The sequence below is a fragment of the Falco naumanni genome, chromosome 1, assembly GCF_017639655.2.
Source record: "Falco naumanni isolate bFalNau1 chromosome 1, bFalNau1.pat, whole genome shotgun sequence".
In the NCBI taxonomy this organism is placed as follows: domain Eukaryota; kingdom Metazoa; phylum Chordata; class Aves; order Falconiformes; family Falconidae; genus Falco; species Falco naumanni.
This window is the reverse complement of record NC_054054.1, coordinates 95,693,794-95,721,341: the sequence shown is the minus strand read 5'-3', so window position 1 is coordinate 95,721,341 and position 27,548 is coordinate 95,693,794. Positions and strand designations below refer to the sequence as shown.

The 27,548-nt window shown below is 47.7% G+C and overlaps 1 protein-coding gene across 6 annotated transcripts; it reads left to right on the top strand.

Moving 5' to 3' along the window:
* Nucleotides 1–11,724: 11,724 nt before the first annotated feature.
* On the top strand, nt 11,725–25,736 carry TMEM120B (transmembrane protein 120B). 6 transcript variants are annotated; one of them, XM_040609881.1, is made up of 12 exons: nt 11,725–11,899; nt 16,049–16,167; nt 17,119–17,235; nt 17,997–18,056; nt 18,638–18,733; nt 19,724–19,813; nt 21,782–21,847; nt 22,807–22,868; nt 23,116–23,208; nt 23,607–23,668; nt 23,868–23,936; nt 24,915–25,736. In XM_040609881.1, exons 1-12 carry the CDS (start codon nt 11,831–11,833, stop codon nt 25,026–25,028), a joined length of 1,017 nt encoding a protein of 338 aa, XP_040465815.1. In that variant the 5' UTR covers nt 11,725–11,830; the 3' UTR covers nt 25,029–25,736. The 6 variants fall into 6 exon arrangements, 5 of the variants coding, with proteins under 5 accessions (XP_040465815.1, XP_040465805.1, XP_040465825.1 ...); XM_040609871.1 differs by having other exon boundaries at nt 23,604–23,668; XM_040609891.1 differs by having other exon boundaries at nt 23,604–23,668; nt 23,868–23,940; nt 24,915–24,991.
* Nucleotides 25,737–27,548: the final 1,812 nt, after the last annotated feature.

The following is a 27,548-nucleotide window of genomic DNA, read 5'->3' as shown; positions in this document are numbered from 1 at the left end:
TGGGCAGAGCAGTCTATTCGTGAGCTATGTTTTAATATGTACCCGAGTCAGTAATTGATCTGGCTTGGCAGGGGTAAGATAGAGATATAACTAACAGAAGACATCTAAAAATACTGAAGTACAAACCAGCACTACCTGAAATCAGGCTCACAGCACAACCTGGCCTTTTAGGAAATGTTTAAGTCTCAGCAGGTCAGGTCTGTGGCGGGCATCAGTCTCTGTGCCTGCCAGAGGTCTTGGGGAGCCCTGGGAAAGGCAGCCCCTTAGCCACACAGCCAAAACCCCTGCTGGGCTCCTTCCCATGGCCACTCCTCTGCCAGCTCTGCGCAAGGTGGGACCAGTCGTTTAAGCAAATTAGAAAATTGTTTGCTAGGAAATATCTCAGGAGCTTGGAAAGCATTCAAAAGACAGAACAGGTCAGAGAGTTGGCCGGTGTCCCTGGGGCCCACCGGGAACTGAGACGCTTCATATACCCAGCAGTAACATAGCTCAGGCTCATCTACTGCTAAAAATAAAAGTCCTGCAGGTGTTTTGTTAAAAGGGGTCAAAACCACAACGTTTCTATCTACCAGGAGTCTGCAGAATTGCCCAGGGCAGAACAAGTGCCCATCTGTCAAGCAAGCTGCCAAGGAGGTGACTTCTGAAGTGATGTGGGTTTTAAAGCATGAACAGCATGCAGGGGGTGACAGGCACAGCAGGGGCATGAATCGGGTGTCAAAGGTCTGGAGGGAAAGGATCAGCATCAGACAAAAGGAGGGAGAAGATACTTTGGCCCATCAATACAAAGAGGACAAAGGCGGAATGCGACGCGTTGAATTTCTGAGCACTGCTGGTGGAATGGCTTGCCATTCAGTGGAGTGGGAATGCTGGCACGGACTTGGGGGTGAGAGCGGTCCCCTATAAACCATAAACACCAAAAGGTGGCTGTAGAATCACAAAGCAAGTTTTGATGACCACCACCAATGAGACCAGCGGCAGGGGGGAGTGGGATGCTCTCCAGTTTTGTCTCCTGGGCTCCCCCTTCTGTCCTGATCTGCTGGACCGAGCCACACCGAGGGATTTTGCTGCATCTCTCCCTGCTCAGCAGAGCAGAGCTCCCGTTGCTGCTGGGCTGCAGATGCCAGGCAGTCCGGCGTGGGGGAAAGCATGGAGCTTGGGAGCACAGGTACTTTGGGTCCTTGCTAAGGACCATGAGCTAGAAATTGTAAATAAGAAAATGTAGTTATCGTTCATCCTCAGTTCTCCCTGTAGCTGTGGGGAATAGTAATTCAACAGCTATTTGGGGGCATATTATGGCTAAAGAAAGTATTTCTGTGTCCATGATGAGCCTTCCTCCCCACAATGCAGCCGTGCTGTGTAGTGCTCCTTACCGTAGGGCTGTAGGGAGCGTGGGCAGGCTGAGGGAGTGCAGGCAGGGCCAGGGGAGTGCAGGCAAGGCTGGGAGACCTTCCCCGGGCACTGCATTGTGAGCTCAAACCCAGGCAGCGGTAAGGGTTTCTGCCAGGCTGTGGTGGGAGGAGAGGGGCTGGAGAGTGGGTTGCCAACTGGTCGCTCCCCCTTCAGCTGTTGAACACAGGTATCTGCTCCACCAACCTCAAGATGAGGGGGGAAGGCAAAGACCACCACACTGCCAACCCTTGAAGCAGATATTTTGGGGACAGGGTTGCCTGTGAGGGCAGGGGAGGATTTGGCAGCTGAAGTTCCCTGGCCATGCCACCTTCTGGGGACCTTGGTTTGAGGACACCAAGGGCAGGATCTGTCCCTTGGTATGATGCAGTCACAGCCCACTGCAGAGGATGTTTTTTCTGCAATGCAGGATGCACCACAGCTGCTAAGTTCCTCCCTCACTTTTGGGTGCCACAGCCCCAGGAGAGGGGGGCTCTTGCCAATATTTGCCAAGGGCTGGGAGTTTGCAGGACACAGCGCCATACATTGCCAGCTCACTGCTGTCCTCCCCATGCTGGGGAAGCAAAAGAGCTGAGCTACAGCTATGTGCATCCACCCACCCTGACACCAGCCATAACCTCCAAGCAGCTCACAGCTGTGAAGTCTCCTCACTACCCCTGCCAGATGGGAGCATCACCATCCCACCACCACATCTGACCGTTTCTTCAACTCAAAGCTTAGGATTTAAAAATCTCAGGAGGGATTCCCCGCCACAGGAGCAGCCCCAGCCCCCCACCATCTGCTCGCCATGCCCTCCGAGGCACAGCCCACGTGGAGCACCCAGTGCAATGCAGGCTGGTATTTTTTATTTGCCAAATCCCCTTCCAAATTTACAACAGCAGTGCCACGTTTGTGAAAGCGATAAGGTAGTTGGTATCTTTTACCAGCTGGTATCACCCTGGATGCTTTTAGCCACCTGCTAGAAGGGTGTGGGAGGCTGGCAGCAGGCAGCAGGGGTGCAGAGCCACTGGGGCTGCAGCCTCCCGGTAGCGGCTGCAGCTCTCGGTGCTGACGGCTAGAGGCTGCTGCTCCCATGCGGCTCTGCAGCCGCTGCTGCGCTTGGGGATGAGAATCTCATCCCCCAGGCACTGCTCTGTGCTCTCACCTCAGTTTTGTCAGGTCTCTGGTAAACCGCAGCTTTAGTTTGCGTGGCTCTGCTGAAGAGCGTTTTTTCCCCTGGCTCTTCGCAAAACTTCAGAGCAACGTAATTTAGCTATGGCTACACTTTTTATCCATCTTACATCTTAACATCATGAAGAGCAAGGTGGAAAATACACCTGGCTGCATAGAAGGGGCTGCTGACTGTCCCTGGCAGTGCCCTGCCTGCCACCGCACCGCATCCCGCTGTGCAGCCTGCCCAGCAGCACCCTGCCTGACCGTCACTCAGCCCCAAGGACACCCCGGAGTGAGACCACCCCTTGCACTGACTCCTGCCCCACGACACTGGCACCAGGGTCCCTCTGCCGGCACCCTCCGGCGCAGCTGAGCCGTTCCCAGCCGCTCCGAGCAGAACGCTCAGGGTGCCCTTTGGGGCTCCTCCCCAGTGAGAGCAGGGTGCCAGGGCAGGGACGGGAGCCAGCGATGGGGAAAGGCCACGCACTCGGTTTGCAAAGCACCCTCAAGTTTGGCCCGTGTCCTCCTGCTGCTCCGCACCCCGAGAGCCACCCGGCAGACACCAACCTGCGCTGGGTGCCGGTGCTGCATCGGCAGGGTCGTCATAGCAACTCTGCCAAACTCCTGCGCGAAGGGTGACGGGAGTATGGCCGGGAGAGCTGGAGGACCGAGCGGCTGCGGGCGCAGAGGGATGCTGCTGGAACACGGGCTCATCCTGCAGGCCCCATGGGGAGTACGAGGGATGAACAGAGCTGGGCTCCTCTGCGGAGCCGCCAAGTGCACACCGCTCTGAGGAGCTACGTGTCTTTAAGGATTATCCAGCAGAACATAAAATGCTGGATTTTAAGCAACAAGTGTTTAATCTCTGGTTGTTTTTTGTAGAGGCACAGCAGCTGAACCTGGAAATGAAAGTGCTGATTACAGTACTGATGGGTAGCAAATCAGCCTTGCAAATGTCAGAAGAAAAAGGAGAAACCCCCTGAAAATGCACATCAAAGGTCTTAGAAGAGAAATCTGAATAAACCTGACACTAATTCCCTCATCTATTACACTTCTTCCACAGCGTCTGTGAGCAGGGATTGCCATTATGGCCTTGTGGGTGTCTGCAATAATCTTCCCTAATGGGTACTTAACTGCACATTTCAAGTATGAAACCAGAGTTCTCCTATGACTCCCATGAGCCAAATGCATTTGTTTATTCTCATCCTTTTACCACATTTTTTGTGCACAACACGGCAGGCTGGATGGTAAAAATTTTGAGGTAGGTGGAGAATCTGGAGTTGAAATAAAGCACCTGCCTCTGCAGAGGTGAGATACAGCTTGGTCTTCCCCCATGGGTGTTTGTCTGCCATCTTCAGTGTTTGTAGCACTGAAGGTGGTTAAATGCTGTGCCCACACTTGCATAGGGCAGAGGGTGTGCGTAAGGCGATGGTGACTGCTAGGGTAATGTGCAGTTTTTGCAAGCAGGGAAGGATCTTTCAGGTTTGATGGTAACAGTAACAGGCAATACAGCAAACAGTGAAAGTGTAAGGCTGCTTCAGCCAGGACTGTCTCTGCTGCTGTCAGTATGGGCAGCAGAGGAAAGACCCCTCCTCCATGGAATTATTCCAAGTGTGAGCATGACTGAAGGCAAATATTCCATCTCCTGTGACATGCACGAGGAGGTCACAGAGCAGGAGGAGACAATGCCGCTGCCTGGGAAATCAGATGGAGAAGGCAAATGAACTGGAGGGAAGGAAGAGGTGCTCCACATCCAACATGCAAGCTGGTGTGGAAATGATGGAGGGAGACCTGTACTGTGGGAAAATGCAAACAGGAATTTCTGGTGCTGGATGAGATGAACTGGGAAGATGGCAGCTGCTGGTGAGCAGGTCCTAGCATCTGCTTCCTGGCTGCAGGGGATGGTGGCTCTGCATCTCCCTAAATCCAGGGTTATAGTAGAGGTGGAATGTACAGACTTCTTTAAGCAGGAAAACCAGACAAAAATCTATGGAAGCTGACCAAGTTAGGAAATTTATACAAGAGAAAATATTTCCTATTATTAAAAATGAGATGAAGATGTTCAAAAAGGATTTATTCACACTCATTCATGTCAATGCACTCTGGTTTTGGGCAGAGCCTAAGAATCACTGAAGACAACCGTTCCTGTGTTTTACTGTGGCCGGTTGTGTGGGGCTGGAGTGGGGGACAGGCAGTTGTTGAGGAAATGAGAAACCCATGAGGGAGGAGAAAAAATGCTTACTGCAGCCCAAAAACTACAGCCTTAAATTACAAGCAGAAATAGCCCCTTCTGGAAAAATATTAATTATTTTGAATATTTCAGCCCCTATATTGCACATTCTCACTTAACTGAGAACCTGTCAATTAAAATAATTAGCTAATTCAGACCATTTCACCAGAATACTTTTAAACAGCACAGGTTGTCCAAGGTTTTTGAACTGCAAGTCCAAACTACGTATCACCTAACCACAACTTCTACTGACCAGAAGTTACATACATATTTGAAACTCAATATTTATTTGAAACCATTTTAGATGCAATAAAGATTTTAAAAGGATTAAAATAATTTAGCCACAAATAAAAATTCACAAATTGGGACTGAAAACTGCCTCTGCAAAAACCTCTATATCTGGCTGGCAACGGAGGGAAACACTTGGTGACGCTTCTGTTTCTGGGTCATTTATTTTAAATCCCTCTGCTGCCGGTCTCTGTGCATTTATTATTTTATTTCTGTGGTCCTAGAGTGGGTTATCAGCACTGGGTGCCCTCGCAGACCCTCCCAGCCCCATCAAGGAGGCTTCACAGAGCCAGTTAATTGGGCAAGGGGCTGTGCGTGATTCCCATCTACAGTTTTCTTAGTCCAGGTACAAACATCTGAATTATACTTAATAATTTTGTCACTTGTTATTATAATTCTGTACCTTTTTGTACTACAAGGGTACAGAGTGGGTAAATGTAAGTATATTCTTCTCACAAAAAAGGGCAAAATTAGACCATCTTGAAGAGAAACCAGTGGTATTTGCAGCTTTATCAGAAAGTTCTTTTGACTCACTGAAGTTTTACTTCAAAAATGCCGTTCCACTATGTGAGAAGGAACCCTGTTAATAAGAAGTGTGGATGATTTTTGTAAGGGGTGTCAGATATGTAGAATATATAATTCAGTTGAAGTGTGACACATAAACCCAAACTGACCCAGAAATACCCTAATCAAATCCTCTTCCTCGCCCAAGAGCAGTCATTTCCAGGCACAACATTGAGGCCACTATGAAAAGTAGGGTCAAAATCCAGGTTATGATGGTTTGGGAAAAGAATTTGGGTTTTCCTTGATGGAATTTTCCTTGTTCCAGCCTTTCCAGCCAAAAATTGGCCCCAAATCTCCTTCTTAGCTGTTTTTTTAAGAAATTGGTTTCTTGTTTTACTCTCACAGACATTGATCACTGCCACTGAGGAGCACCAGCAAAGACGCCTCCACTGAGGAGTGAAGGGGCCTCAGTTCTGTTGCTGTTTTTACCGTTGCTGCTTCAGTTGTCTGGCATTTGATTAAACCTTACATTTATTAAGACTGAAAGGAAGCTGTTAAATCGGTCAGTGTAAATTATGCTTTAACTTAGCCCATTATACTGCCAATACAATTCTTGCAATGGACTTTTAGCTCTCCATTTTTTTCCAAGTTGGACACACTGAAGGGCAAACAAAACAACGGGGAGGATGCATGGGGAAACATGCCCAGAAATACATTTGTGGAGCGAGGTCCCATGACATATGATGTGCCTTAATTTTTTTCAGTTTAAAGAGTAAGATTTTTTTAAAATTAAAGAAACCCAAAAGACCTCAGTATTCTACATCTGAAACCAATCATTTTCCCAATGAAAGGAGACAGCTACTCCAAGCTGAGTTTGCTCTCACAAAGCTTGGGGAATCACCAAAGTGAAATGCCCAAACCAACTGAAAGCTGTCAGAATCAATAATTCAAGTTTATTCTGGGAACTTTGTAAAATAAAGAGAGAAAAAACATTTAGAGAAACATATGTTGGAATTCTTTAAAGGTGAAGAATGTGACAACAACATACTGTGGAAGTAGGATGCTCAGATGTGTGTTTTATTGCTACTATATTCAAAAGAAAAGCCAGAGGAAGAAGTGGGAGTGTCTTGGACTTGGACCAAGCGTGTGTCAGGTTTAGCTGGAGGAGCACAGAGTGGGTGCAGCATTGAAGCAGCTTCCCCACCACCCTGTTTTTAAGAATAGCAAGATTGAGGAGGAACTGAAGTAAAAGGTTTGAGATGTAAACTTCACTGTTTGACTTTGGCTTAAGAGGCAGTTTTGTGGGAAAGTACTTATTTAAAACTCTTCCCTCCTTTTCACTGGGAGCAGCTCTCCCAAAAGAGAAACCACGTTGGTTTTATGTCTAAACAACCTAAAGTAAGAACCCCAGGTTATCTGAAATGTTCAAGCATTACATAGTCATGCAAAGTGAAATGTTGAAGTCCCTGAAGCTGACACTTAGGAGATATCCTCTCCCCAAGAGTTTCTTTTGCTGCAGATTTACAGCTAATGGTCTCTATTTAACTGCCTGCAACCAGACTGTTCAAAGGTAGATTTATGATATTAAATAGTGAAGTTACCCAAAGCTAAGAATTATTTACTGCACAACTGGGCAGTGCTTTGCAGGACCCTCAGTATTGTTTTAAAACACTCAGATCACAGCCCAAAGATGGAGGCAGATAGATTTGGCCATACCCAAGCTAATGCCTCACTTCAAGCCCTCAGCTGAGGAATAAATCCAGGCTACAAGATGAATCAGCAGGACCAATCTCCAGTTGACACATGTGCCAAGGATTTTATTTCTCATGGCTTTTCACCACCTGACATTAGGATAGGGACTCATCCACATTTATATTTTGTCCCTTTCTCTTTGCACTGTGCTGGGAAGAATTGGTATTCCTAGGACAGGGGAAAAGCACCTAAGGAAACAGCCTCAGTTATCGTAAGAGAAAAGAATGAATGGAATCTGTGTTCAGAAATAGTCTGGAGGGCGAAGGAAAGGAGCTCACGTGTGGCTGTACATGTACTCGAACAAAATTTAACACCAGCAGAACAAACAGTCACATTTCACTCTGCTCCTTAACTTGATTTATTAACTCCATTTCTTTGATATGTTTTCTGGCAGCGAATGGTCGATGAATTGGGGATTAATTAAGGTAAAGGCAAACCAGAGATTCTGTATTTGTAGATTTGCTGGTAAAGGCCTTAGAAGTTCTCTGGCAGCAAAAGCCAGCCATTAAAAGGCTGGAAGGTTAGATCTACAAGACACCTAAAAAACATTCTTAAAATAATCAATTTCAGATGAAAGGCACCATTCATCATATGTTGACACAAGTGAAAGACACGCTTTTATAGCTTTAAATCTAGCGCAGCTGTCATCTGCAGCAATCCAGAGTGATACAGTGATGCTTGGAAGCAGGGAAGCGAGCCCTCATGAGCCTCCTCCAGGCCAGCAGCCTTCTGCTAGGGGCAGGACAGAGACCAACTGACCAACGTCATGCTTAAAAGCAGATGAAGAAGGAAGAGCCTGCACAACGCTACTGGCCCTGGCAACACAGGTAAGAGCGTGTGGTGCTGTTGCATGAAGACGCTGGTGTCTATCTGTACATTTTAACTTTTTGGGTAAGTTTGGGTGGGTTTGGGTAAGTGTTTAGGGCATCTACTTCAAGGAAGCCACAAATGCTTTTTAAAGAAGCCCCTCACCCTGCACAGTAGCATTTCTTGCCTCTGTAAAATGGTAAACTGAATCAAAATCTCAGCTAAGCTGTGGGAGCAGAGAGAGGGATGGAGACTTAGTCAGACAGGGCAACTGCCCTGGCTTTGTTTGCTATGGTGGGTAGGGAGGCATCCTTGAACCTGAATATGAAAACTGTACATGACTAATTAGCTGTTGACCAAAAAGCATGTGTGGTTTGTTTGGCAGGCCATGAGGAAAGATAGGCAGAAAGAATAGAGGTTCTCCTGAGATAAACCAGGCTTCCAAAAACAACGCAGGGCTGCGAGAGCCCCATCCCTGGGTATGTGCTCAGAGAAATTTACCCTGTGCTCCAGCCAACCTGCAGAACCTGCTTCTAGGACAGAGCAGGACAGGTGAGGTGCAGGAAGCCCCAAGTGCCAGCTGCACAGAGCCCCTCTTCCGTCAGGGGCCAAGGGGCAGGAAGCTGCCAGGGCTCCTCTGGGCTCTTAAAATTCCCTCTCTAAATCCTTAATCCAGCTGCTGAAAGAATTTGCACTCCTGTAATAGGCCAGTAAGGTCTTTGATTGTCCATTGAGTGCAACAGGTGCAGATATTTAGGGGTACATTTTAGTCAGATAGAAAAAATGAAACCTTAAACTATATTATTCCTACATATCTTTTCACAATAAGGGAATTTTAACTGTATTTTTCTTCTCAAGATAAACATTTAATCCAGACAGGAAATGTAATGCTCAAAGATTGGATTTGTAAAATGTAATTTCTGTAGGAGTCACTCCTGGAGACAGAGAGGGACACTGACCAGCACAGCCTTACCAGACACAACCCCTGCTGCCCGTTCCAGCCATCCCTTCCCCACACCTCTGGCCTCAGGAGCAGAAAGATCTGACTTAGGTCTGCAATTTTCCACAGGTATTGCTGGGAAAGCCTTCTGTGTTGGTGTACACCCTCTTACTTATTGCAGGTTCTGCATTAAGGAAATTGCCAATTTGAAAACTTGGTACAAGGTTAAATGCATGTATGTTCATAAAGATTTTTTGAGCCTCTTCCTTCAAGAAATCTAGTTTTGGAGCATGTTTTAGTTGTTGTAGAAACAAAAATTGCAAAAAAGCCTGAAAACTGAAAGAGAAGTTGATAGTTAAATAAACAAATGCTGAGAATGTGGATGTGAAAACTTAAGTCACTCTGGACTACAGCATATGACATGTATTACATGATTATTTTATGACCCCTAACCCAGAAATTAGATTCCTTTTTAAATTGTCAGATTAATTTAAATCTGCAGTTTCCATTCTTAGCAAGTAAAATTGTATACACTATAATAAATAATCTAGTTCTAATTAAAAAAAATAATCACTGTTATCTTACCTTGCTTTGGTTTTATTCACAAAGATGTGATTGAAATAATGAGACTATAAAAACAGCTAGAATCTCCCAGGAGGTGGATAGAGATTACAGGTAATTCTGAAATCTTTAGTAATGGCACAATATTAAATACTACTAGAACCAGCTGTACAGACAGCCGTGCTACACTCACATTATTTGGGTTTAATAAAACTCTCTTGTGTTTTGTTTTAAAGTTTAATACAGTTTTCTTGAATGAATATTAATAATTAGCATGTCTTAGTTAAAAGACCTTGAAAGAAGTATTTTCAGGTTATAATTATTTACAGCCTCAACATGCATAAGAATTGTTCTTTGTAAAGAGGTGTAGGGAAGAGGTAGGAAAGTTTTGAATAAAGATCTGGTGATCCCTTGGTGCAGGGCTGCTCCAGGAGAGCTTGAGGCTGGCATGCTCTGAGTGGGAAATGCATGATATTTCCCCTTTGTGCACACAGTGCCCACTGAAACGCAGACCGGGGCTCTAACAAACACGTCATCAGGCTGCAGAATTACAGCCCAGGGCAAAGATCCACGAGTGATATTAAGAGCTTTCTTCTGTTCTTTTGAGGCTTATAGCTCAGGAGTGAAATTAATAGTTTTATGGATTATTTACAATTTACAATGTGTCCTGGAAGTACCTCTTCCTGAACGTCAGGATTGACTCAAGCTGTCCTGCAAAGGTTGAAGTGTTTTTACTATAATGTTTTTACTTAAAGGAAATAAAAGGACATCCACAGAACCACCTGCTCTTAAACTGACCATTCCTGCCAGCAGTGCAGACTGGGATATTTGCTCTGGCTATGTGCAAATCACACATGAGGCTCACACCCCCAACTAATGGCAGCAGTCCCCCCGCTTTTTGGATCAACCTGCTACTGCCAACCTCCCTGAACACCTCGTGACCCACCAAGCAAACTGGCACCCTTTGGCCTGGATTCACCCAGGTCTGCAGGAGGGTGTCAGCACCCCAGCCTCTGCAGCTACATCTTAACCACTTCCTGCTCAGTGGAATGTGCTCAGTTCAGAGCGTGACATAATGAGCAGAAGAAGCCCTAAACAAATGCAGCTACATCTTAGGGGTGGCTCTGTGAGAAACCGAGCTGAGACGGCAGAGTAAAGATGGAGGGATTATTTTCACATGGGAAGGAAAAATAATTTTGTGCGTAGGGAATACTCCAACCTTGTGATGAACTGGAAAGTTTCAGCATGTATCCAGCACAGAATTAAAGCTGTGATTTGACATGCGATTCTTCTGTAATCCAAAATACAGGCTTCCTGTAACATAAGGTCCTCTTGCACAAGATTGTGGACAAATGCTGCAATCTGGGGAAAATTTAATACATAGTAAACTCCTGTGACATTTATACTATGTTTACTAGTTTATTATTCTACTTCAAGATTATCAAGGCCTGCCACAACAGATTTGATCTTTGGACAATCATGGACCTCTCTGGAGGAGCTGAAGGGACAATGCAATATCCCTGTGGTTGGTGGTTCTTAAATCAGCAGAAATCCCCAAACACCACAAGTTCTGAGCAGGTTTCTCTGGAAAACGAGCACAGAGGCAGGCAGCAGGTCATCGCCTGCATTTCAGGTGTCCACCCACACACGTATGAAAAGGAATATGCATACCAGCCCCCGCTCCCCATTTGCCAGCCCTGCTACCAAGCGAGTTATTACCCTAATAGTAAAAAAAAATAATAAAATAATCAGGAATCTCCTGATCATTTTCTCTTCCTGGCATCAAAGGCCCGCTGTGGCCCGGCCCCCGGCAGGTGGGCTGTGCGGCCGCAGCCCAGGTGTGCGCTCGCCTCAGCCAGCAGCTCCCTCCGAGGGGACCGTCCCCGCGGCTCCGCCAGCGCCACACGGAGGGCGTTCGGGTTTAATCTCCGCCCGCGGTCCCATGGAGCGCTTCCACAACGCGAAGGGACCGGCGGGGGGCACGGGGCACGTCACGAAGCCACCGGGAGCGCCGACAGCGGGCAGCCCTCGCCTCCGGCGGGCGGAGGACAGGGCGGGGCGGGGCGGCGCGCGCGCCGCCACGGCGCCGCGCCCAGCCCCGCGCGCGCTGACGTCAGGGGCGCACGTGGCCCGCGGGCCCGGGTGCGGGCTGGCGCCGGCGGCGGTAGCGGCGGGGCGGGCGCCGCGCCATGAGGCTGCAGCTGGAGCGGTGCCGCTGCGAGTGGCGGGAGCTGGAGAAGGAGTTCCGGCAGCTCCAGGTGAGGCGGGGGGCCCGGCGCCGCTCATCGCCCCCGCCTGCCCCCCCTCCCCCCCCCCGACTCCGCGGCCGCCGCTCCTCTCGCGTTGCGCTGCCGTCCCCGGCTCGGCTTTGCACCGCTTTGCTGCGCGGGGCTCGCCCCGCGGTTTGCCCGGGCTGGGAGGGGGCATTGCAAGGAGCGGGGGACCCTTCCCACCCCGGCATAGCGCTGTCGGGGTGCGGGAGGCTCAGCCCCGCCGCGCTGCGCCCGGGGGGCGCCCGGGTGGGCTGTGCCCGGCGGGGGCTGTGCCCGGCGGGGGCCATGCGTGCACGGCGCCCGGTGCACGAAGCACAGCCGTGCGTGGGTGCGCATCCCTGCACAGCACCCCCGAACAGCCGCCGTGCCCTGGGAGCTCTCCAGGCAGGTGCTACGAGCCTGCGGGGCGCCCCGCAGCAAAGCACGGTCGTGCCCCGGGGCCGTCTGATGAGGCAGCCGGGGGGGGGGGGGGGGGGGCGGGCCGTGGCTCCCCCCGCTGGGGGGACAGTGGGGACCTGGTGTTTTTGTGTGCCAGTAGCACGGCACGTAGTTGCAAGTATCACCTGTGCTGCCAGCATCTCCTGTCCGCAGCTTCATTCACAGCGAGGGGATAGGAGGATTTCAAACGCTGCTTTTCCATCTCACAAAAGTGCCTCGAGGGACAGCAGGACCTTGGAGCAGGGACTGGGAGCTGTTCCTGAAAAATGCAAAATGCTTCGATCTCCAGAAACCTTCCTTTCCCTGTATGTCATCCGTGCTGCACCTGTACACGTGCTTGAAATCTTCCAGCCACTCTGCAAACGTGAGAGGCTGTTCTTGCCCTGCGTGGCTTTTAGCCTCTTCCAGGCTCTTCCACACAACGGGAGCTGCAAACAGAAGTGAGCTCGTTGTCTTAATTAAAAATCAGTTCAGGTGGTCGGTTTGTTAACAGGAGGAAAGGTGGTGGTTGGGTGCTGGGGTGAGCACCAGCTGGCATGGGTTTGTTGATCACTTGGTTGCTGTACGTGCTGCTTAAGTCTGGCCTAAACCACAGCAAAATGTAGCGACTGACCCCTGCCTCAGTTTCCCCATCTGTAAAAGGAAAGTAGAAATGCCACTGATGGGGTGGCAGCTGCTGGCGGCACGAGGTGTCATTGCTCAGTGGTTAGTAACATACAGGTGAAAAACTGCAATAACGTCCATGACCCTCACGTCCATGATCCAAGAGTTTCAGGGCTTACACATGGAGTTTGTGCCTGGACATGGTGTTGCAGAAGAGGAGAACGTGGTGCTGTCATGAGGATGTGACTGTGCTCCAGCCCTGTGAGATGCTGGTGGTGCTTAAATGTGCTTTGGGGGAAGGTTCTGTGCTCCTGAACCAGACTCAAGTCAAACCGTGATGTGTTAAAACCCAGCTCTTCAGTAAGAAAGTACCTTGATGTGGGTGTCCGCTTGTGCTTGCCCTTGCACGTGGCTTTTTGGACATACAGCATCTTTTGCTCTTGAGGAGCCTGGTTTTTCCAGCAGCAACTTGACCCCCCGCATCCCCTCCACACCTGCATCACCCCCCTTCAGCATCCATTTTGGCTGCCCTGACTCTCATCTCTGGCTGGAGGTACTGGTCTGTGGCTGCTGTGGCTCACATTTTGGTGGAGCTCCCTGTTGGTGTTTTCCAAGGTACTTTGGTCACCACCACTAAAAGTGTCTCTTGTGCAATGTCAGCGGGGAAAAAAAATTGATGGTGGGCAGATATTTTTTGTGCGTCAAGGGCAGTGCCGGCCCCGTGGGGCAAAAGGATCCCGGTTTCATTGCGCTCCTGCCCTGTCTTGTATTTTAGAACTGTGTTGTAAGTTCTGGGTCAGGGGCTGTGTCCTCCTCCTGCAGAAGAGGACCTTGGACTCTGGTCATAGCTCCTGCCCCAGACGTGCTGGGTGGCTGGCACAGGGCTTGGATTTGGGGAGCGCTGACTTGAGGGGCTTCGAAGAGGCTGATGCTGCCACTGAGCATCCCCTTGGGGCAGTGGGCACCAGTTGTGAGATGGGGTGGGGGGACATCCAGGTTTGCAAATCAGTTCTAACCAGCCACATCTGCAGTTTTTTGTTGTTTGAGTTGCAGTGCCTTGTCCCTGGAGCAGCAGCCTGAGAAAAGAGCTTGGGGCCGTGGGGCATTGCAGTTGTGGGGCAGGGACATGGGAAAACGCAAGTTGCCTTGCAACAGGCTGTTAATTTAAACCCTGGGTGTGAACGTGTAAACCAGATTTTGATTAGGAAAAAGCCCTGCCAGGGCTCCCCGTAAATGTGCTTTAAGTCCTGCAAACGACTAAGTGCTGACCACAAGCGGGGCTGTTGCAAGTGCAATGGAAAACAGACTGTGGGGTACCTACAGAAAACGTAAAGCAGTTGCGGCGTGGGCCAGAGCTGCTGCCCACCCCTGGTCCGTGGGCAACGAGGCAGTGCAATTCCCATCAGGCAGTCACAGCTCCCGGCACCATAAATCTTGTAAACTGTGCAGAGACAACACTGACAGCTCTGCTGGGAGCTCTTTAACTCAGGGAAAAAATGCTCCTGTCCTGGGTGCTGGGGCCTTTTGTTTTTCAGCACGTGTTTCCTACCTGGAGAGAGGGCTGTGGCCAGACCTGACCCTCCAAGCAGGTATTTGCCCTGTGGGTTATGTATGTTAATGTAAAGACAGTGCTGAAACTCCCTGTGGGTCCCCTTTGTAAGCAGTTGCCTCTTGATGAATAACTTCGCTACTAGCAAACATTATGTTATTCTAAGTCCCAGCGTCATTTTGAAATAGTTATCCTGATGTTTTTGGCTAGTGGTTGAATTTACCAGCTCTCAACTGACCTGTTTGCGTTTCCAGTAAATACTTGAACACTTTTTTGTCAAAGAGCTTCTTACATCCTTTGAACCAGCCTTTTAGAAGATGCTGTTGTGTGACATCTAGAGAAACAAAATGAGTTAGTGTGCGATCCAGGGAGCCCTGAAGTCCTGCCCGTGCTAAGCAAAGCTAACCCAATCCTGAAACGATGAGACCTGCAGTGCCTGAATGTGGTTAGTTTGGTTATTAAGGTTTTTTAATTGGATACCAGAGCTTGTTTTGCATTGCTCTTGTAAATAATGAACAGCTACCAGCACGTCCTAAAGAGGAGGAGAGCAAAGATTCGTTTTGTATGGTTTTGCCACCATGTTTATGCTCTGGGAAAACCAGGGCTAATTTTCTGTGGTCCTTGATGTGCCGGTAGATAAAGCAGCCATACAAATAGCTGTTTAACCAGCGCCTTCTCTTGGCACTAACTCTGCAAACTCTTTGTTTTCCAAGGCATAGATGTTAACATTTGCCCAGAGGTCATTGCTTGGTGCCTGGTTAGGTCTGACGTCTCCCTGCACTTGAGAAGGTGGTGAAATCATTGCAAAGGGCAGAAGAGCAGAGCACGTTGATTCCCAAGCAGAGACGCCTCTGCAGTTGGTTAGCACGTTCTCGTTACGGCCAGTCAGATGCTTACTGGGGGGTTCAGGGGATCAATAATTTGTAATAAAGAAGCTTCCGCTGAGGAGCATCTAATGCCGCAGGGAGGAGATGGGTTGAACCAGAGCATGGGGCAGAAGGTTGCTTCAACATACATGGGGTTGAGATGGCAGTGGTGGCCCGGAGGCATCTGAACCCCCAGGCATGGATTTGTGGCTGGTTTTGTGGTGATGTGGGGGGTTTTTTGTTATTTGTATTTTTTTCTCCTCTGGGTCTTCATCTGTTGTCTTCTTTCCCCAGATTTAATCTGGCTGTGAAGTTGGTGTTCCTGCTCTGTGATTTGGCCACCCGTTTGATGGGGACAGATTGGGATCAAGCTGAGGATTAGTGGCTTTGTTACAGGGTAGGATGGGAATGAGGAGCTCCTGAGCGGGAAGGCTTGTTAGAAAGAGAAAATGAGATGAGCGTAGAGAGGATGCTCTTCCTTTTGCAGGAATTTCATTATGGTCCATTTAAGCCGTGCTGGATCTGCGCTGCTTTGGCCCCGTCCTTGCTTGTTTGCAGGGGTGCCTGCTGACTCCCCAAAACCCAAGGGTTTTGCTTGCTTCCTTCAGAGGTGAGGAGCAAACGCAGTGTGTAACCTAGAAGGGCCCTTCCTACTGATCATCCCCTCTTCTCCTGCAGGAAACACACAAAGTTTACAGGCAGAAACTGGAAGAAGTCACCAGCTTGCAGACAGCCTGCAGCAGCTCCATACACCGGCAGAAGAAGACACTAAGGGATCTGAAGCACAGCTTGCAACGGTAATGGGAGACCTGGAGGGTGGAGGAGGCAGGGATGGGATGTTTTTCCTTCCCAAAGGGCTAAAATGTTTGGATTTTTAGCATTTTAATACACAGTTTGTGTTGCAATGCTAGTTTTGCTCATTACTCTTGAGTCGTTTCCATCTATAACAGCCAGGTAAAATGATGGAGTCCTGTAAAGAAAGAAGATCTTTGAGGAAGCCTGTTTGGGTCCACATCCTTGTGGTCCGTGCCATGTGCTGCAGCACTGCACAACTTTTGGTCCTCCTGTTTTGCTAGGTGAGCAAAGCTTTGCTCCATAAGCCGTGTGCTGGAAGAGTGGCGTCAATCCTTGAAACCCGAAGGTGGTACCTTACTCCTGGGTGGGTTTACAGGAGGTAGCAGTCTCTGGCTGCTCAGCTGATCCCCAGGAGCCACGGGCTAAATTCCTTGTGTACAGTCTGAGCACACCATCTCCAGCACCGTGGGTTGCTAACACCGCTGTGCATTGCTCTGTTTTGCGTTAATTGGTAAAACCGCAGTTTGTCGGTAAATCATCAGCTATGCACTGTGTTACGTCCTGAAACACTTCATGCCTGAAGAGCTGCAGCCTCTGCAAGGGCAGTGCCTGAAACCATGCGCAAAGTTCCCAGAGTGGAAGGATTTCCTGCAAAAAAGCAGAATTTTCCCTAAGTGCTCTGCTAGGAAGAAGTAGACGATCCTGTCACTGCGCTGAGCTGAAAAGAGAAGCCGATTTATAAACCAGCTGCTTGAAATAACTGACAACAGTGAAATAAAATCGTGGCAATTCAAGTGGTGCTGCAGAAACACAGGAGCAAAGCGCGTGACGGCATCAACTCTCCCACAGTTATCTTTTTAACGGCGTGGATTTTATGGCAACGCTCTTTTCCTTTGAATCAAAAGGAGGTAAAAGCACAAAGGGGGAATCTCTTTGTTTCTGTTTTCTTGCAGGTGCAAGCCTAGAGCAAGTCCTGAAGAGTTTGCCCTCATTCAGGAGATCAGCAGCCAGATCAAGGAGAGGCAAAATGCCTTCTTTGACATGGAAGCCTACTTGCCGAAGAAGAACGGGTGCGTGCTTCACCGGCAAGACCCGCGTGCTCCAGGGGGGGCTGGTGGTTTAAGCGTTCACAGCGGTGTTGTTCCCGAAGGATAATGGGCATGTTGAAGAAATACATATAAAACGAGATTAGTCATAAACCTCTTGCTGAGCTGCCGCGTCAGTTGTGCACAGAATTCATGAGCTGGCAGTGTATGTAAATGTGCTGCGTGTAGGCAGTGCAGGTTTTCTTGCTGAAACAAAAGTAACCCTGCACTGGTGAGAGATCATGAGATTCACTGTTTCACACGGATGTTCTCCTGTGCTAAATTTTTAAAGACTAAATTAGCACAAAATTTTTTTTTTTCAATAGTGTTTTCAACTGACTTAAGTCATACTTAGCTTCAGTTGGTTGCTAGGACAGATTTCTTTCACTTGTCAAAGGCTGTGTGACACTGCAGCCCCTTGGGAGTTTGGATCAGAAACTTTTCTTCCAGTTTCTCCCCGTTATTTTGGATTTTGGACAGTGCAAACTACATATCTCACCCTTAGACTGTAGTGCAGAAAAGGGACCAGAAAGTAAACTTTTTCACTGACTTCTGGGAAATGCTGAGCAATCTTTCCACATTTAAATTCTCTTCTATAGTCTCTCTCTCCAGTTTGCTGTAATTAAAAACCAACAGCAAACGTGGCTTAGGCAGAGACACCAGTCTCATCAGCTCCAATCTAGGTCATGCTGTGGTGTTCAAATAAAATTACTTGCTTGGGTCTGCTCTTGTTTTTTCTCTTCCAGCTTGTACTTAAATCTGGTGCTGGGAAACGTGAATGTAACTCTCCTCAGTAACCAAGCGAAGTAAGTGAGCGTTTCCCTGCCTGCGGATTTGGGTTTCCCTGGGGCCAGCGGTGGGAATGGGCTGGAGTCCAGAGGCAGGAATGGGTTTCTCATAGATCTGATAAAAGATGGAATGTTGAGGGTGGGCAAGTCTAGACCATGACATGGGGCCTGGAACATTTAGTGTAACTGATGGATTCAGTCTATCACTTGCTTTTAAGCCCAGCCTGTTGCCTCAATTTGTAAGGGTTTGGTGGTTTGGCTTTTTTTTCAATGAAAAATGGTATTGCAACTTTGAGGCATATGGTGCTCTAGAAAATGGATTTTTTTTAAATTTTATTTTTTCAATCTTATCATGCCAGCTGAGAAACCAGCTCTTAGGGACGTAAGCCACTGTCTTGCAGCATAATAGCTGTGCAGCCTAGATGGACCCTGCAGGCAGAACGCTGCTTTCGCCGCCATGCACTCATTTTCTAAATGTTTCAAGCAAAACCTCTGTCTCTGGGCTTGGCATGTGGATTTATATCTGGTTTGGAAAAAGTGGAGCCACCTTCCAGTAAAACACCCATTTGTGTTTATAAACAGTGGCTGTTCCCTTCCAGATTTGCCTACAAGGATGAGTATGAGAAGTTCAAGCTTTATCTGACGATAATCTTGTTACTTGGGGCTGTCGCCTGCAGGTTTATTCTCCACTACAGGTAAGCTGCGTTTTTACTTTTAGTGAAGTATTTGGAATAAAAATGTGCTGTGTTTGAACTAACTTACCTTCTGTGAAGGACAGTGAGATGGGCTCTGGCAGCTGGGCAGCAGGACAGCTTCTGCACCTCTTCTTCAACACTGGCAGGTTGGAGTCTCTTGTAACTAAGAGAAGTCCAGCATCGTGTTTCCTGATCTGTTGGTTTTCTGGCATCATGCTGTGCTTGGGAAGTAGCAGTTGGTTGTCCCAGGCAGGGACCAGCACAGTGCTGCAGCGATGGGGTTGCGAAGGCAGCAGCAAGAGAGGATTTGCATGAAGTGATCAGACCTGACACGTTATCTCTAGGTTGTGATAAAATGCCTGAGCACCAACAAGCTTCTACTATTCAATTTTCCTTAAAAAACGGGAAGGTGTTGGAGCTAGGCGCTTCCACTGGGGTCTCTGCAGGTCTGGGTGAATGCAGGGTCATACCAGGGAACGATGCTGCTGTATGTGGAGGCTGCCCCATATCCCCTTGGATTCAGGGGGTTGTAAATGGCAAAATAAAGTTTTGGGTTCCCCCCCAGGGTGTAATGCTCTTCTGCTGTTTTAGTTGATTGGATTTATATAGATCTTATGGAATCTCCTCATTGAATTAGCCTGGAAATGCCTCTCTAAATTGGATCATCTGCTGCTTCCATGGTGCTTTCTCTCCTTCAGAAGGAATTAATGTCATCTCTGCATACCTGCTTATCGGCTCAAGATCTGCAGTGTTGCATCGGGAGGAACTTCCCGGAGGAGAGGGCTGAGCCTGGCGGTGCTGCCAGTGTGTGCAGTTCTGCATGTGGGGCAGAGACTTTCAGGACTTGGGGCTTTGTGGCTGTGGCCTCATTGGGGCAGGTGTTCGCTCGCCTAAGGGGAGGGATGAAAAACAGGGATTTTTTTGGAATGTATTTTTATAATTAACAGAACTTTTTTTTTTTTTTCACTGCATGTTTTTTCTGTTTAACAGGGTGACAGATGAAGTGTTTAACTTTCTGTTGGTCTGGTATTACTGCACACTGACGATACGGGAAAGCATTCTCATTAGCAATGGATCAAGGTACCGTGCCACCTGCAAAAAAAACTATTTAAAGCATGAAATGTCCTTAAAAGAAAAACAAGCAACAAAAGGGGATTCAGCTTGGCACTGGAGCCCAGCAAATATGAGATGCTGATGCCTCTCTTGTAAAGTTTCTTGTCTCCAGCCCCCTCCCCGGTTGCTTCCAAGGGCAGAAGTTTGGGGGGGAGAGGAAGGTGCAGTTCCTGAAAGTGCATAAGCTCTTGGTCCAAAGTGATGGGATATTTTTGGTAGCTATGGGGTGGTTGTAGATATGGTCTGGGGTGTAAGTGTGTGTGTGCTTTTGGTGAAAGGAGCAGCCCGAGGTACTGGCTCTGTGCAACTAGTTGTATCGAGGGAGAGCTGGTGGTTGGGGGTTAACTGTATACAGAACTGGGAACACAAGTAAAACCCTGGGATGAGTTAATGGAAAGTTGATCTTTACTCCAAACCCTCGTTTCTCGGTGGCAGTCTTTAGTAGGGGTACCCTCAGGCAGGGTGCTGAGGTCCTGCCAATTGCTCCTGCAGGATCTCCCTTAGGTCTGAGTCAAGAAGTTGCTCGAGTTTGTATTTGTGTTTATATTTTAGCAAGAACCTGCTGGCTGCGTGTCCTCGGCAGCGTTCACTACATCTCTTCCCAGCTGCTGGCTGAGTGGCTGCTGCAGCTCCCTGTTGGTTGCATTAATTAATTGACTTGTCTCATTTGCTACCTTTCAAGCAGCTAGCATTGCATTAGCCCAGCTTCCCGCACACATCCTCACTCTGGATGCTGCACAGAGAACTTGTACGCTTCCTTGTAACAGTGCTTGTACAGGGGTGGACCAGCATGTGTGTTAGTGGCAGGAGTCGGTGTTGTCCTAATAAACTATCAATATCTAATGATCGGCTGGGAGCAGCTCATGGCTCTGTGATTCAGCCAGTTGCTTCCCTCTCTGAAGCCAGATGCTTCCATGATCTCCTTGAAATGGGGCTGGGAGGGTTTCTGGGAGTCTTGGCATTGCTGGGTGGATGCTTGTGGTCCCCACTCCTGATGCAAGAGGGGGTTTGTGCCTGGAGGCCGGCACCGGTGTGGCACGTGCAGTGGGAAAATCAGGGCCTTCCTGCTTTGCCAGAGGGGCAAAATCTTAAAGATGAGTGGATTTCTGGGAGCTGCTTAGGGACACAGTTCCCAGCATTAATGATAGGCAGCAGGGATGCAGCAGTCTCTTCTCTAAGTGTGGCTGTCCCTGGGGCTGCTGTGGGTGTGATGTCTTGTTTTGGAGTGCTTGCCAGAGAGGGGGGCAGTGCTATGGGGCCAGAGGTGAAGAGGAAAGAACAAAGTGTGGGGATGTAAAGTCTCCTGCCTGAGGCCAGTAGAGAAAGGTCCGAGCCCAGGCTGCATCCACAGAGGTTGGTCACAGTGACTTGGGTGCGTCTGGTGTTGGAGGTTGCGCATCTCTGGTCGGAAACACCTCATCGTTCTGGCTTAGTTTCCAAGGCAGCACCATCCCTGGGGCAGCTCTTCACTTCTTGATTCTGCCTCACTACAGCCTTTGCTCACTTCACTGTCATTTTCTGAGCCTTCTGCAGCATCTGTGCCTGAAAGAAACAGCCACCTCATAGGAAGGACTTGGAAACGTCACTTATTGGCATGGCACGGAAGAAAGGGTGTGTGGGCTGAAACTTGTGCATCATTAGTCACCGTGGTGCCTCACGCTGCAGGGGCTGCTGCTTGCTGTGCTGGAGAGCTCGTGGGAGCACGTGAGACGTGCCCTAGTCCTGAGCCTCCCTCCACCAGTCACGGATTTGTGGCCCCAGCTAAGCCAGATTGCCAGGACAGTGCTCCGTAACACTCCTTTTGCTTGAGTTGAGCTATTTTGTTCCCTGTCCTTCCTTTTCCCTCGGGTCAGGATAATTTTTTGTCTGTAAAGCCAGAGTTACAATGCTAAAATCCATGTTTCTCATCTAACTACCACATTTTTTTCTGTTCAGGATCAAAGGCTGGTGGGTGTCTCATCACTACGTTTCCACATTCCTGTCTGGAGTAATGTTAACGTGGTGAGTCTGCTCTTGCCTGCTCGAGGTGCTTCAAGCCTGTTTCACAGTGTTTGCATCATCTGAGCATTTAAATCCAGCATGACCGCAAAGCTGTAGCCACACAGGCACATGGCAAAGCATCAGATTTGGTATTTGTCTGATGTTACAGATGTTTTCAATGATAAATACAACGCTGCATGTTTGTATTTACATTGCTGATTTAAAAAAACAGAAAGAAACCCAAACCCTAAGTCGTAGCTGCGCTGACAGTAGCAAAATCTCTGCAAGTCTCCCAATTCCTCTCTGTGTAACTAAGCAAACAAGCAGCTCTTAGCTTTAGAGGGAGGACACTACAAATTGAACCTGTTTGGTGCTTTTACTGAACCCAGATTACAGAGTATAAAGCCAAAAGTGCAAGTTACCTTCCAGCGGGTGGTGGTGTTGGTCACACACCACAGTGATGAGCCCTGCACACAGCCCCTGTGCAACCTGTCTCAACTTTGGCATGAACTGATTAGTTCAAAATTATTTTAAAATGGCAAATGTTTCTGCTCTTGAATCTGAGGGGATGACAGCGACTAGAGCAGAAGGTCCACCGTCCTCTGTCTATCCTGAACTGCCCTTAGGATAAGGAGCATGGCCACCACCTGCTCCGCCACTTGGATTCTTGATGCAGATGTTGCTGAATGGCCTTGATTGCTGCCTAGAGAATACTGCGATAAGCAAATAATAAGGGGCAGGGCGGGCAGCACTTACACATGTTGGGAGGGGAAATCCAATCTATGAGAGCGTTTCCTATGTGCCAGAGTTGTGATGTGCGGCCGTAGCACCCTCTCTGGGCTCCCAATGGGGTGGAGAGCGCTGGGTACCAGCTGCTTGCTTCATTTGCTAATGGGATCCAGCTTGGCGGTGAAGGGGGAGGGCACAGCATCGTATGCTTTTTATTAAACAAATAGACCTCCTTTGTATTTTGCTTTCAGGCCAGATGGACTCATGTATCAGATGTTTCGCAGTCAATTTTTAGCATTTTCAATATTTCAGAGTGAGTATATTTTACCTTGCTAATTCACAGGATAAAATAGTTTTGTATCTTATGTGCTGAGAAAAAACCACCTCTCCTTGGTAAATACCGGCGTATTAAACTGTAGGAATATAAAGACAGCATCCAAATATGCAGTGTAGAAATATAAACAACTAAATGCTATTGGATTAAACATTATTAAAATAGTTTGATACGTTTATCATACCACTTGAATAGCCAACGTGATGATGTTTTCTCTCTCCTCCAGGTTGTGTTCAGTTCCTACAGTATTATTATCAGAGGGGCTGCCTTTACAGACTCCGTGCTCTGGGGGAGAGAAACCACTTGGACCTTACAGTAGGTGAGGTTTTCTGCAGTACTTCCTTTGCAAAGTTTTTGCCTGGTTTTTAGATGCAGTGATAGCGAGAGGGCTCTGTGGCCTTCCAAGGGTGAGCTTTGCAGAGCTTCCACCCCACTGCCCGTGTCGGAAGGCAGGAAGGGGAGCGAGACTTTTATACCCCTCCTCGGGCTCTGTGGGTCAGGAGCAGAGGGCTCTGAGTTTTGTCAGCTTTTGAGAGGATTAAGATGGAGGTTTTGGTCATCCCCATCCTCCTCCTCCTCCCACTACCACACTTTCAAGTATGTATTTTGAATTGGTTGGTTGTTGCAGAGCAGGACGGGAATAGCCCTTACTGGGTGGTCTGGGTGGGAGGGCTGCAGCTCTTCTGTGCTCACTGTGCCTCTTCTGCAATCCAGAAGGATTTCAGTCCTGGATGTGGCGGGGGCTGACGTTTCTCCTTCCCTTCTTGTTCTTTGGGCACGTAAGTTGTTGGGCAATCCTGTTCCTCCCCCTGTGGCGCGGGGCCTGGGAGGGTCTGCCATTGCGGTTGCAGCACCATAAGAAGCTGCTTTGTGTCACACGTGCATGTGGCAAATGTTTTGAAGGGTTTCAGGGTTGGTTGTTGTTGTTTTGTTTTTTGCAAGTAATGAAATTGCTTCCCCCACCCCACTCCCTTGTAGTTCTGGCAGCTATATAACGCAATCACGCTTTTTGGATTGTCGAGGCATGAGGAGTGCAAAGAATGGCAGGTACGTGTTGGTTCTGCTCAGAAAAAAAACAGATGGGGAGAAGGGGGTGTTTAACCACATCCTTAAAGATATTTGAGCATCTGACCCCATCTGAGCATCTTGGGATGATGTGGCGCAGAGCCTGTACAAGAGAATTCAAAATAAATGCAAATTACTGTAGGGAAACCTGTACCCATGGGTGACCACACAAACTGAAAGGCAGAGTGTGTAGGGGGAGGAAAATACATGTGGGTGAATCTCTCTCCATATTGCTCATGTACATTTAATAGCAATGGCTGCTGAACTGCTGGTGGTTCTTTATGGCTGATCTATGGGTCACCTATACAAAAATATGATGACCAAAAAAAATGGTGGCAGTGAATCACTTCAAAAACGTGTTACCCACTTTATTGCCCCACTTTTAGGGATCCTTCCACTTGTTTTCTTGGTTGCTGTCACCCATTAAACACGTTTTTTCTAGCTGTCCTGTAGATTCAGGTTGGACCACATCATGCATGCAGTGGTGCACGTAATTGGATGGTCTTTATTTTGGTCGGATCTTGCTGTAACTTCTGTGCTCACTTTGTTCAGGAGGAAAACACTTTCCCTCAGAAATGTGGCGTTCCCCCGCGCTGGTGCGACTGCTGTTTGGGCTTGTAGCATAATGTTAATCTATTAAATTAGACTTAATGATTTCATTTTACTATCTGGTGGAGTCTAGCAGTGTTGAATACAATCAATGTTGTAATATTAAGAAGTAGTAAATACTACTTAAATGATCATGATAAAAATATACTTCCTGTTAACCCACACAGCTGGCTGTGTGGCTGTATTGGCTATGATCTACTCTCCTCGGATCTCCGTGCTAATGGATCCCTGGATTTTCCAACCAAGCCCCATCAGAGCTCACTTAAATGTGGCCAAAGCAGTACCCTCAGCTCTCACTGGTTTTGGGTGTTTTTGTTTTTTGTTTTTTTTTTCCCCTTCCTCCCCTCTCAGGTTTTTGTGTTGGCTTTCACGTTTCTGCTGCTCTTCCTCGGGAACTTCCTCACTACTCTCAAAGTGGTGCACACTAAACTCCAGAAAAACAAAGATAAAACGAAGAAGCTGTGAACCCCCACTCCCCGGCATGCTGGCTGCCGTCCCTCTACCTGCAGCAGGCTCTGGGTTTAGGACGCATCCTGCTAAACCCCAGCTACACAACGGACAGGCTCGGAAGGACTCCTCTGTCCCCGTGTTTGGTGAAGGATATGGACTCTGCCAGCACAGACTCAGTATTAACGCAAGCATGGCTCTCCAGTCTGCAGTCCTGCTATTTATGTATATTTAAGACAAAACATGTTTGCTTTTGGGTTTTTTTTTTCTGTATATAGAGCAGCATGTACCTGCCTGGTGAAGCGCCAGCATTGGGAGAATGTGGGATCTACTGTTAATTCCGATTCTGGAATGATATTTAACACTTCCCGGTTTTATTATTTAAATTCTGGGTATTGGATTTGCAAAGGTTTATGAACACTCTGAGTTGATCAGTGATACAGACTGAATGCTGTTTTTAAAGGCGTTTGTTTAAGACATATTTTCAGTGGCAATACTAACCTGTATGTACTGTGAAGAAAAAACCCCACCCCATCTTTGTACCATACTGCTGCTATATACACTTTTAAAAAGCTATTTAAAGAAGAGAAATCCTCTTTTGAAAACAAAAACCAAGCAAGCAAAAGCAGTTTTTAAATGGCAGAGAAGTCTGCTAGCCCTCTTCCAGGGAGACCAGGTCATCTGTCCAGGCCTGGAAAATACCTAAAATAAACTGTTCAATATGCAGCTGCTTCAGCCCCTTTTTAATAGCAAATACACTGCCCGTCGCATTGTTTTTTTGAGACACCCTTCTGGAAAGGGAAGGACAGGTTCAGCAGAAATATTAAAGACTTTCTTTAGATGCTGCACTTGTACCAGTAATTAACAGAATGTAAACGCTCATTCAGGAGGATGGCAGAGGACAAATACTGACTGCTGTCCTGCTTAACTCCTTGTGCTGCTTGAACTTAAACTTATTCATATAAGTGTTGTTTGGGTGCTGTAACGTCTGTACCTCCTGAGGCCAGCTGCAGGTTTGTGAGCTGCTTCAGGCAGCATCCTTCGCACCGGTGCAGGCTTCCTTTGAGCTAGCACAAAGCCCAAACTGGGCATATGCTCTGGCAGAGCGGGATCTGAAAATGGTGCCCTTCTCCCAGTAAGCGTGCTCATGAAGGGATACATATGCACCATGGACTTGGAATGGTTTCATCTGTTCTTCTGTTGCTGCAAGGCTAGCAAAATGACAGCGTCACTGTCCTGTGGGCATAAACAATAAATTGCAATTTGCATATTTTGAGCAACTTTCACACTAGCTGGGCTGTATCTTGCTACAGTAATTTTTGACTTTGGCACACCCTGTGAGGTTTTGTTGGGTTTTTTAATCCTTTGAACTCTCCATTCATAAATTGTTTTGAGAGTGGTGCTGGAACCTGCTGGATCTGAGCAGTGGGGACCTGGTTCTCCAGGGGTGGCAAGTTCTGCACGTGGTGAGTAACTTGAGTTCTGCAGCATGAGAAACTCATAAAAAACCAAGAAAGATCCGGCCCCAGAGCTGAGGGTAAACATGGTAACTTCCTGTGCGTTGTTTCAGTTTCATACTGGGTAAAGGGATGGGTGATTCTGTGTCTTTTTACTGAGAAATGTCTTCGCGTGGAGAAAAGGCTGCACAATTCTTCATTGTTTTTCTGTAGTCAAAGATGTGCACAAACTTGTAACTTTTTTTTTTTCATTTCCATTTTTAACTTGTAGGGATTCACAAACCTTAATTAAATGAAAACAAGTTAGGGGAAGAAAGAAAACAAAAGACTTCAAGGATAAAGATCTCTTACCCTGAGTGTAAAATAATAGCTTGCTCCAAACCAGTTTTTCACCAGCTGGTCACGTAGCCAGCAGAGGATAAAGTTGCATGAAATATGGATGATGTACAGTTACCAGGCTCTATATGTGCAATATTTGTCTATTATTAGACTCCTGGCATGCACTGCCTAAACTTGTTGGCAAAATGTTGTTTCTTCTTACCATTACACAAGTTCTGTGTATTCTCCCTTAGGATGGGCTGCAGTTTGCCTTACACAGAAAACTTTTGGCAACGCCTGTACCGCACAATCCTCCTTCCCCCTCATGGGTTTGGTTTATGATGGGTACAAACTAGCAATTGCTTCTGAAATCTGAGATCTCACTGCATGGGATGTGCAAAAGATGAGAAAATTTGCGGCACATGTATTGGTTGCACAGTCGGAGCAGCCCTCAAACTGACACCTTCATCACAAAAGGGAAAACTTCAATTTGTAGAAGTAGAGAGGATTTCATCAGTTAATGAGCATGAGTCAAGTATTTCCCCTAGCATGCACCAATATTTGCATCTTTCATGTATTACATAAGCTATATAAATTTATTGTAAAACTGACTTTACATTACACGTAGTAGCTGCCTGGAGTACTTATAACTTTCAGCGCTGTAAATTAAATATTTAAGACAGAACTTCCATTTCTGTCTCTTCATAGGTGCCTGATAAGCTACTCTAACACTTGTTCCAAAAGATGTGGCTTTTCTGCTTGA